The sequence below is a fragment of the Rhineura floridana genome, chromosome 7, assembly GCF_030035675.1.
Source record: "Rhineura floridana isolate rRhiFlo1 chromosome 7, rRhiFlo1.hap2, whole genome shotgun sequence".
NCBI lineage: Eukaryota > Metazoa > Chordata > Lepidosauria > Squamata > Rhineuridae > Rhineura > Rhineura floridana.
Window position 1 is genome coordinate 6,846,537 of NC_084486.1, and position 15,562 is coordinate 6,862,098.

At 40.6% G+C, this 15,562-nt stretch overlaps 1 protein-coding gene across 8 annotated transcripts in view; it reads left to right on the plus strand.

Annotated features, from left to right (window-relative positions):
• Window positions 1–213: 213 nt before the first annotated feature.
• LOC133388692 (neurotrypsin-like) overlaps window positions 214–15,562 on the plus strand; it is a 70,794-nt gene continuing 55,445 nt past the window's right edge. For 4 of the 8 annotated variants that reach the window (XM_061634776.1, XM_061634778.1, XM_061634780.1 and 1 more), the window contains exon 1: window positions 762–1,160. In XM_061634776.1, coding sequence (XP_061490760.1) covers window positions 1,071–1,160 — 90 coding nt within the window. In that variant the 5' untranslated portion in view covers window positions 762–1,070. Of the gene's footprint in view, window positions 280–761; window positions 1,161–7,051; window positions 7,109–15,562 lie in introns of those variants that run through there. The other 4 variants (XM_061634783.1, XM_061634784.1, XM_061634779.1 and 1 more) reach the window with 2 other exon arrangements.

The window sequence follows — 15,562 nt, forward strand, 5'->3', positions numbered from 1 at the left end:
GTATAAGGAAGCTTTCTAAGTTCCTAACTCTCATAGCCTTCTTTCCTACTTCAGGTCATATGAAAATGAGAGAGTCCTGTGCCACCAGCAGGAGAGAAAGTCTGGGAGCAACTGGGTCAATGTCTGATGTCAGCCTGCTATGCCACAACATGAACCACAGAGGATAGCAGCAACAACTAACAAGCCATCCTTCCTGCCATATGGAACCACTTTCAAGCTTTAGTTCAAGGAAGAGAACTGTACACTGAAGCAATGACAGCATGTATAGTATGGCAGCAAGTAAGGAGAGTTTGGCTGGGACTGCTGTGTAGATTGTGAAGCCTTTCTGGTTTTCCTAGACAGGCAGGAACTGGCAGGCAGGGGAAAAAGCTAAGAATAAGGTTCAGGACAACTTCAAGTGAAGATGAACTTCCAGATTAAGCTGAAAGATAAAGGCCAGATTCCTTCCAGCCAATCTAATTTCTTGCACATTCAAGCAAAGGATTTTGCTGCACTTGAATTTAATTGTTCCTTCAGTGGGGAGTTCTGAGTTAGCACCTTCCTGCTACACAGTAAAGGTAAAAGAAAGTGTAAAAGATGTTTCAGGAGAGAGAAGGAGACCCCTGGTGGATTGATCCAGTCTGGAAGAGAGGAGGCTGGAACCAGAGAGAGAAGATGTGTACTGTATAGACTGTGCCAAAGAAATGGGAGGGAACAGATGGGGAGAAAGCCAAGGAGAGGGGGAGGTACCAAAAAAGAAAAGAAAAAAGAAAAGAGAGGAGTGGAAGCAGCCTGGAAGACTGCTTACTGCTGGTCTGCACTTGCCTCTTGTTATATGCAAAGCTGGTTCAGAAGTTCTGGATCACATGATATTCTCTTGCTTTAAAGAAGGAAAAGATAAGGGAAAAAGAATAAGGTGAGGCAGAGAAAAGCAAACATCTAAGGCTGGAGTTGTGCATCCCCCCCCTTTGCTCCCCTCCTTGTACAAGGATGACAGGAGCCTTCTAGCCCCTGTGAAACCGAAGGGAGGGGAACAGAGGAGGAGCAGGAAGTACGATGATCAGCTCAGCAGTAGTGAGAAAATGTAAAGCATGAAGAATCAGCTCACTGTTTGTGGAAGGATGGTGCTTCTCCAAGTGTTCCCACTGCTGCACTTGCTCCCCTGTCTTGGCTCTGTGCAGGTAAGTGATTTCATCTTCCTAAAACAAATCATTTGGCTGCTTAATGTTGTTATAGAAATGGAAACAGAAATAGAAATTGTGGCTGTGAAAATGGAATCTGGGGCTGCACAGGCAGCTTTGTGATCTTGAAAGGGTGATACTTGCTGTGGTTGGGGAAGAGTTATGTATTTCCTTTTGCATTATGAGATTAAAGCAGAATTCAAGGAAATCCCAGCGATTTGCATTGGTTTTTGTAGATTGATTGTGTTTACTATGTTCCAAATGCTGCATTAGATAATCGCTGTCCAATGTTGGTTCATTATTTAATCATTAATGGGCATGTGGTCTGGAGTCAGAAGCTTAAAGAAATAGGTTTGTGTTGGAACGGTTAAAGATATCTAACTTCTCTTTCAGTGTTTTTTACAATGGTTTGTGTGTGTGTGTGAATGTGTGTGTGTGTGTGTGTAAGACAGCAAAGGAGGGTGTTGCCCCCCAGCAGTCTGAATTGCAGCATCTTCATTCATGCTGGGCCAGGGCAGAACTCCCTTAATCAAGCCCATCCCATGCTGTCTGACATGCTGGTGCATACCATGAATGCAAATCTCCTGGTTGTCTCTTCCGTTCCTTGCAGCAAATTCCAGGTTGCTGTACTTTTGGTTGCTTGGTTTACCTACCTATACTATTAAAACACAATTGTTTCCGTTTTGAAAGGCACTGAAAAATTCAAATGTATAGATGTCTATAATTGAAAAGTAGCCCTTTCCCTGGTTTATATATATCTTTATGGTCTGGACAAATGGTAAAGAGAGTTTAGAACAATTTAAAAATTACATCAACTCTATCCATCCATCTATTAAGTTTACATTTAATAGTACAAATGACAATCCGCACATCCCTTTTCTTGATGTCCTTCTCACCACTGAAAACAACAAAATAGCCACTGATCTCTATAGCAAACACACTGATGCCCACACCTATTTAAACTGGAAATCCTGCCATCCTAAGCATATAAAGAAAAACACTGCATATAGCTTAGCTCTTAGAATTAAACTTATTTGCAACACTGAAGATAAATACCAGAGAAGGATCAGTGAACTTAAAGAACACCTTCTTCTAAGAGGATATTCTCCACATATTATCAATTACAACATCCACCGAGCCTCCATTCTGTCCAGAGAAAACCTCCTCCATCATACTGAGGTGTCAAAGAGCAGAGAGCAATGGATTCCATTTGTGGTAGATTTCCATCCAGCATCTCCTATCACCGAGCAATCAGGGAGAGCTACCCATTGCTGGCAAACTCTGAACATCTTACTAGAGCCATCGACAGGCCTCCTGTTATAGCATTTCGCCAACCTCCTAATTTGCACAGACTGTTAGTGAGAGCTGTGCTTAAGCCACCTATCACCAATCCAGGGTCTCATCCTTGTCACTCCAAACGCTGTATCACCTGTGTGTACCTCAGGGAGACAGCTACTTTTACAAGCACTAGGACAGGCAGGACATATTATATCAAACAGAACATCACCTGCAGGTCCTGCAATATAATTTACATCGTCGAATGCAAAAGACCAGAATGTCATATCCAATACGTAGGAAAAACCACAACTGACGCACATACTTCAGGAACCACAAGTCGGCAATCTTAACAAAAAAAGTGGAGCAACCAGTTGCAAAGCATTTTAACACTGAGGGTCACAGCCTGTTGCACTTTTCCATAACAGCGATAGAGATGCCAGCAGATCCAGCAGCATTGACCAAAAGAGAGAACTTTTGGATATACTCTCTGGACACATTGGCACCACATGGCCTGAACCTGGAGGACAGTACCACCACTACTTAGCTTCTGCAAATGAAGCCCCTCTGAGCATTCTATCCTCAAAGCTCTATAACTGCCACCTTGGTAACAGCATTTGTATGTTAGCAGCTGATGAAGGCGGAAGCTGAAACATTTTGTTAATACAATAAAAACCTCTGTTTTCTTAATCACAATTACGTTCATATATAAACTCTGCTTCATAAGGACACAACAACAGGATCCCTGCTAGATCAGATCAAGGATCCATTTAGTTCAGCATCCTGTTTCCAACAGTGGCCCACCAGATGCCTCTAGGAAGCCCATAAGCAGGGATGCTCACCCCTGTTTTTTGACCCCCCAGCAACTGGCATACTGCCTCCCCATTTGAGGGCTCCATTTATCTATCCACCAGGGATTAACTCCTCTTTTAAAGCTATCTAAATCTATGGCCCTCACAGAGTGTGAAGAAGTATTCATGTCTGCCTGTTCTGAATCTATCACTCATCAATCAATTTGATTGGGTAACTCTGGATTCTAGTATTACAAGAGTATTCTAATACTACTACTTTCTCTAACAGTGAACTCAGGTGCTGAGTTCCAACAGAACTGAGCAAAAGTAGGGCCGGTGAGAAACAAGGAGGAAGGAGTAGTAGGCTCAAGAAAACCCTGAGACTTTTAGAAGTACAAAACTTCTAGAAAGACAAAAATGGAAGTGGGGGTGGAAACATCCCAAAAAGCGGTCCAGCAAGGACTGAGCATGCTTAGTAGCCACAAGATGTTGACTGTCAATTGGAAAATAAAACCAGAAAGCCAGAGGGGTATGCTAAATGGAGCATATTGGAGAAGGGTGCGATGGCTGGCAGAAATCCTGAACGGAACACTCCATTTAGAAATTGTGGATACAGTGCAATCTTTTGTAGCAGGTCCCACCTTGTTTCTCTCTATCCACTTTCTCTTCACCATGCCTAATTTTGAAAACCTTATTAGGTCCTGTCTTAATCATCTAAATAAGCCAGTCTCATAGGTAAGTTCCCTGTTCTGCATCATTTCAGCTTTACAGTATCCTTTTTGGGATGGGATGAACAGAACTGCACACATTATTCCAAATGAGGCTATACCATCGATTTATATAGAGGCAGCTGCACTGTTTTATTTTCAGTCTCATTTCTAACAATCCCTAATAGGGATTGCCTTTTTCATTGCTGCATCACATTGAGTTGACTTTCTCATTGAGCTACCCATAATGATTCCAAGTTCTTTCCCCTCAGTAGTTACCACCATTTCAGACCACATCAGTGTATATGTGAAGCTGGAATGTTCAATGTTGTATGTTTAACCTGCATTAGATCTCATTTGCCATTTTTTGGACAATTTATCCAGTTTAGAAAAATCCTTTAAAAAAATATTTGCTGCTGCTTATGTGTAAATGAAATGGAAGGATACTTTATGAGACAGGGAAAAGTGGGACAGGTGGTTGTGTGGCTTTTGTTTTGAGTATGTAGATTCTGAAATTGTGAACCGTTCCTGTAGATGGTGGTTACGGAGCCTTTTAAAGCTTTGCATGCTACAGAATAGCAGCAGCAATTAAATGGAATGTATGGGTATGATAGTGGAAATGTGTTATGTACCAAGGATTTGAGACAAACAATAAAATTTCAAATAACAGTGGCTTTCAAAGTTATGAAGCATGCCCTTTCAGGTTTCAATATGTGCAGAGGGGTGTGTGTGCAAGTGTGTGTGAGAGTCAGAGATTTCAGTGGCAAGGGACAACATTTACAGCACAGAAAAAAGGTATGTTTGATTATAATGCCAAATTTTGCAGTACATTTTAAGAGCATAATACTACTCCATCATAGTAAACCAGAGGAATAATCACATGAAAAATTACATATGAGAAGGAAGAATTTCCAGAGGAGGGGCCATGTAAGTCTGTTGCAACTAAACCAACAAAGTGTCTTGTAGCACCTTAAAAACAAGCACATTTATTATGGCATAAGCATTTGTAGACTAAAGCCCACTTCATCAAATGCATGAAGTGTGATCCTCAGTTGCCAGGGGCGTGTGTATAACACAAGGATGTAAAGGAAAAAATGTAAAAGCATAAAATGGCAATGGAATACAGAACTAGAGCACGTGGCAATTAAATCAGAGCCATTTTATTTTTAATACAGCTGTTTTGCACAGGAACAGTTTTGCACAAAAGTGTAATAAAGCTAAAATATATACATGTATTGTTCATTCAGCTACAATTGGTGGAAGTAGGCAAGCATCATGCTTTGGGCTGATGGAAACAAAGAACTAATAGAAGTTGGGGCTGTGGCAATAGAGAGCACCCAATGAACTGTCATCACATACATAAAGAACAACCCATAAAAATGTGATGTCACAACATATTTCAGTGCCTCTACTACAGTCAGGCAACATGCAATTTTACATTGGATTTTCACCCTTATCAGATTATCCACGGATCAGGAAAATCCAGATATAGTGGAAAAAAGTACAGGTTGGCAGTTGGATGAGGTTGTCATGTGGATGACGGGAAAAACATGCAGGCATAAATAGCTATGAATCTACATTAAACTGCCATAAGGATGCACCTGGAGAGAGAAATAAGGGAAGGAAGAGAAAGCAAGAGAGAAGGGAAAGGAGAAGAGCAGGGCGGAGGGAAAGGATGGGTGCTGCATCTAGGTGGAAGGGAATGTTTGTGTTGTTGTGGTGGTTGTAGTTGTGCTCAAAGTGGTATGCATGGCTCTCCCCAATCCCCATTTTATACTTACAACAACTCTGTAAAGTAGGTTAGGCTAAAAGACAGTAACTGTCCAAGATCATCCAGTCACCTTTGTAGGCAAGTGATCTCCCAGGTCCTAGTCTTAACTCTAAAAGGTTGCCAACCTTTTCGGCCTGTGGGCATATTTGCAAACTGGAGCAACTGTTGTGGTCACTACACCACACTGCAGCTGAGCACACACTGCATCCTGTTTTGTTGGCTACAACAGAATGCTAATTTCAGACCTAATTTCAGTAGGGAGAAGGGCGGGGAGGGGACCCTGCAGGCACCACAGAAGGCCTCTGCAGGCAGGTGTGGACCTGTGAGGGCCATGCTGGTGACCCCTGCTGTAACTTCTGCACCACACTGACTCTTAAGTGCCAGGCTTTCAATTCAAAAGCAGAGAGGAAGGTCAGTGGGTGTGGTGTCTTTTCTGCAGGCTTCAAGATGCTTGATGCCTTTGATGGCTGGCTTGTTCTCTAGCCCCTTCAGTGGCAAATGGTGGATCAAGCAACCTTGTTCACGAAACAATGGGAAAAGACAAAAATAAAGAGAAATGATTATCATCCTCCTTCAAATGGGATGCCTTGCCACTGTGCTCTCCTGAAGTCTTCTTGAATCAGAGGCACACCTTTTTCTTACCAAATTAGGCAGATTCTCACTGGCCTCACAACAATTCCCCATGAACATAGGTCGTTTCCTCACCTGAAGAATCAGAGCCAGTCCTATCCATCCCAGGGAATTGGGCCGCTCGCAAATGACATGGATTTGGGGCTTGCTTTTTGGACTTTACACTTTCAGCAGCAATGCCAAAAATCTATTTTCTTCTCCATCTCTACAGAGCTTTTTATTTCTTTTTTGAAAAAACATCCTCCATGGTTTGGAGGATCCATCACTGGCACCCCTCTTTGTTAAGAGGTTCTGAAACTTTTTCAGCCTAGGACAGACTGGGAAGAAGTGAGAAACTGGGGCTGTAATGGCTTCATACTCTACACATATCGCTGCAATTGAATTGAGGCATCTGACACTTCCAGGCTTGACATGAATTTGCTGCCATGAGCAACTTGTGGAACTGGGAACATTGTGTCAAAAGATCCTCCAAAGCTTGGACATACAGTAGTCTTCTTCTGAATATGTCCATGGAAGAAAAGGCAGGCCATTTCACTTGATGCATTTTAACTGGCCTTGAGGATAACGTTTTGAAAATAATCTAGCATGATCGGGTAGGGATAGTTCCCTACTATTCTGAATCTTCATGGGTAGTGATAAAACCAGTACACAGAAACCACTAAGAATTTTTACTTACATTTTTTAAAATGTAATGATTTTCTGCTTCCCTCTCTCTAGCTAATACTACCGCTCTCTCAACTCTCCTCAAAACCCTGCTCTTACTAAAGACCTCTGGTAAGTCATCCAGCAGGGGGACGTGTCACATGGGGGACATGTTACTGTTACTTAGCAACTTTGCTCAACAATGGGCATTGTTCCTTTTAATATTAGTTTTTGTACAGTATAGCTTTCAGTGGATTAAGCCACTTAATTTTATTTTATCTACTTAAAAAAAATCTAGACCAAATATTGTTAAAATGAAAATAAAACTGAGGGGCAGCAAAAATACAAAACAGAACACAGGCCACACAATCCCTGGGCAAATAAAAAGTTTATAACCTGGTGCCAGAAGGATTGTATTGTAATTGTTAAGTATTCTGTACGTGCTTTAATGCATTACACATTCTATATGTGTTTTAGTATGCGAGCATTTTTGGCTTTCTCAGTTACTGAAACAATGGAGCCAAATATGTCAAATTGCTCAAAGGGTACCGAGTGGCATCGTCTGGTTTTGGCATCTCCAAATAAAGGAGATGTAAAAACAATGAAAACCTGTTAGGCACACAAAAACACCAAGTTGGCTCCATTGGCACCTGGACTACAAGCTGGTATGAGAAAGTGGATGAACCCCTTTGCTGCTACAGCGCTTTAGTATTAATAGCCTGAATCTTGGCAGTGTCTCTCCACTAGGGTTACCAGGTGTCCGGTTTTCAACTGGAGTTTCCAGCTTTTAGCGGGTCCCCTTCAGGTCTCCGGGTAAGTCACCTTAATCTCCGGACTCTCAGCTTCAATTTAAAAAACAAATTAAGTTTCTAGGTGGTCTGGTTCCCGAGATATACACCAAAACGTCAGCCCCCCCGCGACTGTTAAATCTGTTTAACGGATCTGTTATAGCAGCTCCTAGCTCCTAACCCCGCCTTTTCAGTATTGTAGCCAATAAGTGAAGCCAGGGTTGTGATTTGTTGACCCAGGCAGTGCCTAGACTTAATTGCAACGTCAGGAAATGGTGACTTTGAGATCTTCAGTTTGAGTAAGTAATAATATGGCTTAAAGTTTTTTTTTCTCTTGAGTGCAAGAGTAAGACCCCGGGCTGTTGGAAAGGGCAGTGCTTTGAAAACCTTAGCAATATGAAAGTATTTAATCCAATACTTGCTTTTCTGGGAGTAAAGCAATTCTAATCCCATGTATCTGGAGTAAACCCCATTGAATTCATTAGGACTTACTTTTGAGTAGACATGGTTAGGATTGTGCTGTAAATTAATGGGACTTTTGAGTAAACATAGCAAAGAATTGTGTTTGTGTTGTAAATCTTTCCCTCCCTCTCCAATCCTATTTTTAAAGCAATTAGGCAGGGTTCAAATTTTTTATTATGTAGGAAACTAATACTGATTTTTTAAAAAAATGTTCTGCAATGACCAACTGGCTTGACAATAAACTATTATATGGGGTGTATTTTTAAAAGTGTGTGTGTGTGTGTGTGTATGGAGTCTTTCCAACAACCCTGTGAGGTAGGGTTGGTGATTGGAAACCAAGACAGCTCACAATAAGAAATAAATCCCTTTAAAAACCAATAACCACAAAACAAGTATAAACAGTCGCAAAACAGCTTAAAGTGGCATGATTCTGAATTTTGGGTTGGGTGAATGAAGTTTATTTATTTATTTTTATTTATTATTTGATTTATATCCCGCTCTTCCTCTCAGTAGGAGCCCAGGGAGGCAAACAAAAGCACTAAAACCACTTTAAAAATAATAAAAACAGACTTTAAAATATATTAAAACAAAACATCTTTAAAAACATTTTTAGAAGGTTTAAAAACATTTTTTTTAAAGAAAAGGTTTAAAAACATATTAAAGAGCAATTCCATCCCAGACACAGACTGGGATAAGGTCTCAACTTAAAAGGCTTGTTAAAAGAACAAGTTCCTTATCACTTGAGGCTGCAGTTTTCCTTGGTTGAATAAGCCCCATTGAATTCATTGGGATTTGCTTCTGAGTAAACGAACACTATAAATATATTTACAGGTTGTGTAAATAATAAACATATTTGATAGTCATGCTTATATAAATATTTCTTCATACTGTGTTCCAATAAGTATCCGATTTCACACTATGGTTGTACAATACTTCCTCTACATTTTAAGTATGCCTTTCTTCCTTGAGGTGGTCATGGTTCTCCATTGTTTTCATTCTGAGGGGCAGATAGGCTGAAAGATGGTGAGTAGCCCATGGTCACCCACTACACTTTATAGCTCATTTGCATTTTGAAAAATTAATTAAAACAATTTACATGCAGGCAAAATTTATTAAGTGGATCCACACAGTACATTTAGAGCACATCCAACTCGCATTTAAAGCGCATGACTTCCCCTAAAGAATCCTGGAAAGTGTTGTTTCTCCCTCACAGTTACAGTTCTGATTCTGTGGTGGGATTCATGTGCTTCAAATGGGTGTTGAATGTGCTTTAAATGGATGATGTGGATCTGCCCTAGGTATGATGTGCATTCAAGAGTAAATTGAAAAGAACAATTTTAAAAGATACTTTTTTAAACACAGGAAGGGTTGTAGCTCATTGGTAGGGCATATGCTTTGCATGGAAAGGTCCAGAATTCAATTTATAAAAAAGACTATTGCCTGGAATCCTGGAGAGCCAATGCTAGTCCATGTCATCAATACTGAGCTATGCGATACCAAATGGCCTGAGTCAGTATAAGGCAGATTGCTTTTGTTCCTAAAAGTGGGAAGAGACTCAAGGGCCACAGTGACGCCAAAATTTATTTATGTATTTTATTTACAACAGTTATATACTGCTTTATTGTAAAAAATCTTAAATAAAAATCTTATATATATATATATATATATATATATATATATATATATATATATATATATATATATATATATATATATATATATATATAAAACAATAAAATTATTGGCAAAAACAGTTAAAGACATGTATTTAAAAACATTCAAAATAATAAAACCAACAATGAGTTAAAACAGATTTAAAAATGCAATAGCTTCTACATACGTGGATAGGCTTGCTTAAACAAAAATGATTTTAGCAAATGCTGAAAAGAGGTGTCTGCCTAATGTCAATAGGCAAGGAGTTCCAAAGCATAGGTACTGCCACTTTGTTGTTGTTAGGTGCCTTCAAGTCGATTTCGACTTATGGCAACCCTATGAATCAGTGACGTCAAAGAGCATCTGTCATGAACCACCCTACTCAAATCTTATAAATTCAGGTCTGTGGCTTCCTTTATGGAATCAATCCATCTCTTGTTTGGTCTTCCTCTTTTTCTACTCCCTTCTGTTTTTCTGTATTGTCTTTTCTAGTGAATCATGTCTTCTCATTGTGTCCAAAGTATGATATGTGTCCGAAGTCAGAGGAAGGCAATGATAAACCACCTCTGACCACAAAAACCCTATGAACAGAGTATCCAAAATGCTGCCACTTTATAGGACTGATTTCTTACAAGAGCAGAACAAGTACTATGTGGCACCCAGGGCCGGCTCCAGGCATGCGGGGGCCCTTGGGCATCAGCTTGCCCTGGCCCCCCGGTGTGTGTGTGTGTGCGTGCGTGCATACGCCCCCCCACGCCTCCTCCCACGGTCCCCCTACCTGTCTAGTCTTTACCATTGCCCTTAATGAAGATGACAGCCACAGTTTCCCTAAGGGGAATGAAGCTTCCGCCGCCATCTTTGTTGATGGCATACGTGCGTGCTACGTGTGCACATCTCTGCCATCAACTAAGATGGCGGCAGTGGCTTCAGTACCTTAGGGAAGCTGCGGCCGCCATCTTCATTAAGGGCAATGCTAAAAAGCCGGCTGACAGGTAAGTGGGGGGCGTGGATCGCAGAAGGCCCCTCAGGGGCTCCTGTAGCTCCGGTGCCCTCGGGCCAGTGCCCAACCTGGCCGGCATTTAGAACCGGCCCTGGTGGCACCCATAACATGGAAAGCACAGCCTGAACTTGGCCTGGTAGCAAATCAGCAACCAATGCAAATTTCAGAGCAGAGGTATTATGTGCTGATAGGATCTCAGTCATGCCAGCAATCATGCCGCACCATTCTGCATTAACTGACTGTGAGAACAAGATGCTGGACTAGATGGGCCACTGGCCTGATCCAACAGGCTCTTCTTATGTTCTTATGCTTCCCAGCATTGTTTGGGGACAAACATGACTGTTTAAGATGGAATAATAGTGAAATAAATGTGTAGTATGAATGTGGCCCCAGTGTGCTCTTTGCCTTGTCCAAATCCATAAGAACCAACACTCATTTACTCATGTCAGGCCCAGGATGTGACTCAGGAACCAGACCAACGATTGTAGTTAATTCGTGTTTTATTAGGGTAATGTCCAAACAAAGACTGCGTTTTCTCATGAATCAATACAGGGATACAGGTCCTGCGGCATTGGGAGAAAGTTGACAGAGCAAGGGACTTCTTCCCGCCTGTTCTTTAAGAAGGGGCCAAACGGGCGCGCAATCTTTTGCTCCTCCTTAACTGCCCCTCAGGTACTGCCCGCCTTCCCCACCTTCTCTCCTGTCTTTTCAGCTGTCTGCGTGTGCGCGGTGAGGGGGGAAGCATCACCCCCTCCTATTCTGAAGTTTCTGATTCCAGGATGGGGGATAGGGGAGGGGCTGATGGTAAACTGCCTCCCCGCTTTTCAGCTGTGAGCAGCCCTCCCTCTTCCCCCTCTTGCTCTGAGCCTGAAAGAGGGGGAGGCGTGAGAATGTCCAGGAAGGGCTCAGGCTCCCTGTTGCTAAGCGACCTTATCACTGGCAGTTCCTCTGTTTCGTCTTCGCTCCAAAGGGGGGAAGTTCCTCCCCCTTCCCTCTGCCATCCATCCGAATACTCTTCTCCCAACTCTCCGGGATCCAGCTCCCCGGGATTGGGACCCCAGCTCTGCCTTCCGACAACTCACTTGTGTTCTGGATCAGCAATAGTGCTTCGTATTCTCACTGGGATATAAATGACCCTGATTGTTATGGTAATTGTCCTTCCCTCCTGTTGCCAGTTAGGTTCCTCCTGCCTTTGCATAAGAATTATTAGCGGGAGCAAACTCTGACTCCCATAGTTCTTTCTTTTTAAAAAAAATTATAAACTGCCCTTCATGCAAAAAAGAATTTCAGAATGGTATACAAAAGGAGTATGTGTTGCATAGGGAGGCCGACATGATGGCTATGTTCTGCCTCCATGGTCAGAGGCAGTACGTCTCTGAATACCAGTTGCTAGGAAGTGGGATAGAACCCCTCAGTTTGTAGTGGAGACAGTGCTCAGGTAGTAGTAATCTTTGGTATGGTGTAAGGGATGTTAATGGCATGTCCCTATTTTCATCTAGGAAATGCTGGAGAGTATGGAATTGTGGCCGGACGGTTGGGGGTGGGGAGGGGAGAATGTTGAGCCAAGGCAGTTTTCTGGCTGGAACTCTCAGCACTTGGGGTGCCACCAATGACTGGGACATACACAGACACATTCTGGAGGCACGGCTTCTTCAGCCTGATGTGATTGAAGCCCACTTTCCAGACATCCTCAACTGGAATCTGGCTAATATGAGCAATGAGGCAAGAAGCCAAGTGGCTGGACTACTTCAGCTGAAGAACAACTGGGTGGACTAGCAGCTGTGGCCTCTGCAGGCCACCTTTCATTGTTCTTTAAAAGAAAGAGAGAGAGAGAGAGAGAGAGAGAGAGAATGTTTGTTATGTGTGTGTTTTTCTGGCTGGCCAGTAGCAGCCCTAGTATGATTTTTATTTTTTATTTAATAGAATATGTACACTGCTTGATAATCACAACCTCTAAGCAGTTTACATAAAGTGTAAATAAATATACATTACAATTACAATTATGATATATAAGTTATGATTGCATGATGTTGCAGTGCCTGTGGCATCACTGGATGCCTGTGGACATTTCAGGCCCCAACAGAGGCCGAGGGCTACCTTCACAGAACACAATATCAGCCCAAGGACAGAGCCTCCCCAAGGCGGATTTAGTTCCTGCAAATGCAACTGTCTCTTAATTAAACAAGGAGCAATTGCTGTATTGTGGATAAAATGAGGGCTGCATTCCTCTCACTTGGTTATAAATAGATAGTCTGTGTGTCAATGGACAATTGCCATTACATGAATCAAACCCTTCGCTCCAATATTGGGCTGTGTGTGTGTGTGTGTGTGTGTATGTGTGCATGATGCACTTTTGAGAAGGATGCTTTGTGATCTGGTGGTAGGAAAAGCTCCTTAAAAGCATTTAGGATTCTGCCAATCAATGCATGGAGGTCACTGCAACAGGGAGGTGCTGTCTCTCGTGACTTGTTTTCTCTAAAAACAATGGAGAGATAAAGTTTCCTAAATTATGGAAATAAGTGATGCAGAAGCCCTATTAATTACTCTCTTGTAGGTGCTTACATAAACACCAAGTATGGATGTGCAGCCTTTCAGCAGCATGTACTTTTTACTAGTGAGTAAAGCTCCTATAGCCCAGCAATTATTATTATTATTTTTTTTACAATAATTTTTATTCAGATTTTCATAAAACATACAAAACAAAACCATAAAACATTCAAAGACAAAAAACAAAATCAAAAATAGTTAGACAAAAAAAATAAAAAATAAAATAAAATATTGACTTCCCATTTGTCACAGATCAAATCAGTTATAGGTCTACAATGTATAACAATCCTGTCTCTTAAATCATATTATAAAATCACTTTCCTCCAGTAGTTATCTTACTTAATCATCAAATCTCATAAACATTACTTTATTCTTTCCACAAAAAGTCAAAGAGAGGTTTCAATTCTTTAAGAAATATATCTATCAATTTTTCTCCAGAAAAGCATGTCGATTAATCCATCTCATTAATAATTATAATAATCTTATTGTCATAACCATAGTCAAAATAAACATTTCGATTAATTCATCTCATCAGAATCTGTTAGGTTCAATAATTTCAATAGCCATTATTCTATTATCCCTATTAGTTCCATCTTCCATCTTCCATCTTCAATAGTCTTGTTAAGTCCAGTAATTTCAGTGTCCAATCTTCCATTATCAGTATTCCGTAATAATCTTGCTGTCATAACCATAGAAATATTAACTTCCCATTTGTCACAGATCACATCAGTTATAGGTCTACAATGTATAACAATCCTGTCTCTTAAATCATATTATAAAATCACTTTCCTCCAGTAGTTATCTTACTTAATCATCAAATCTCATAAACATTACTTTATTCTTTCCACAAAGAGTCAAAGAGAGGTTTCAATTCTTTAAGAAATATATCTATCAATTTTTCTCCAGATAAGCATGTCGATTAATCCATCTCATTAATAATTATAATAATCTTATTGTCATAACCATAGTCAAAATAAACATTTCGATTAATCCATCTCATCAGAATCTGTTAGGTTCAATAATTTCAATAGCCATTATTCTATTATCCCTATTAGTTCCATCTTCCATCTTCCATCTTCAATAGTCTTGTTAACTCCAGTAATTTCAGTGTCCAATCTTCCATTATCAGTATTCCGTAATAATCTTGCTGTCATAACCATAGTCATATAGTAAGAGTCTAATGGGAATTTCCTCTATCCCAAATATTTTCTTGCCATCCATTCTGAATAGGTTGCTGGAATACTGCAGTAAAATCATATCTCTGTTCTTTTTTACAAAATGTACTGGCTCATCTCTTGAAAGTTTTTCCCTTGTCACATGGCTGCAATTAATTCCATAGGTTTTCTCTATATTAGGCTCCATCACATCATTCCAGTCCAGAAGATTGTCCATGCCATTGATAACTTTATCTCTAATATCTTCATTAATTTCTTCAGAGATAACATTGAATTCCAAACAGTAGATTTTATTTCTAAAATCCATAAATTCCAAATCTTTTTCCTGTTCCACGTTTGTTCCAGGCTCCAGGGTCTCCTCTCTCACAGGGACCCCTATTTCTTTAAACTCCTGGATCATTTTGCACAATTCAATTTTCAGCTCCTTACAACCCTGTCGCAGGGTTCGTTTCGTTATCTCAATCTCATCCATTATTTTCTGAAACCTAGTTACTTTCAGATTCTCAGCCACTTTCTTGATTGCCATTTTAAAAGAAAAATATAAGAGAACCACTTCTTATTTCAGCAACAATTGGGTTAATACTCCAAACTTGATGACATCACAGTATAAACAGAGCAGCCAGCCTTATCTCACTATGCTTAGGAAAACAAAATGTAGTTCCCAGGATCGAAACAATTAATGGCGTCGTCAGGAAACAGATTCGTCAAAATAAAATAAACCAAAAAGAGAGTAGTCTCAGACAATATAATATTCTTCAGAATAGAAATCAGGAATAGAAATCTCTCTTCTGTGTATATCTTTAGAATGCAAATCCAGGACAGCTTTTTGCAACAAAAACAGAGATAAGCTGTTAATTAGTGCATAGCAGAGAAGAGTTATAGCTCACCGGAAAGATGTCCAAAGCCGATCAATCTGGCAAATCTCCTTTTACTGCAACAGTTTAAGTCAAGTAAAAAAATA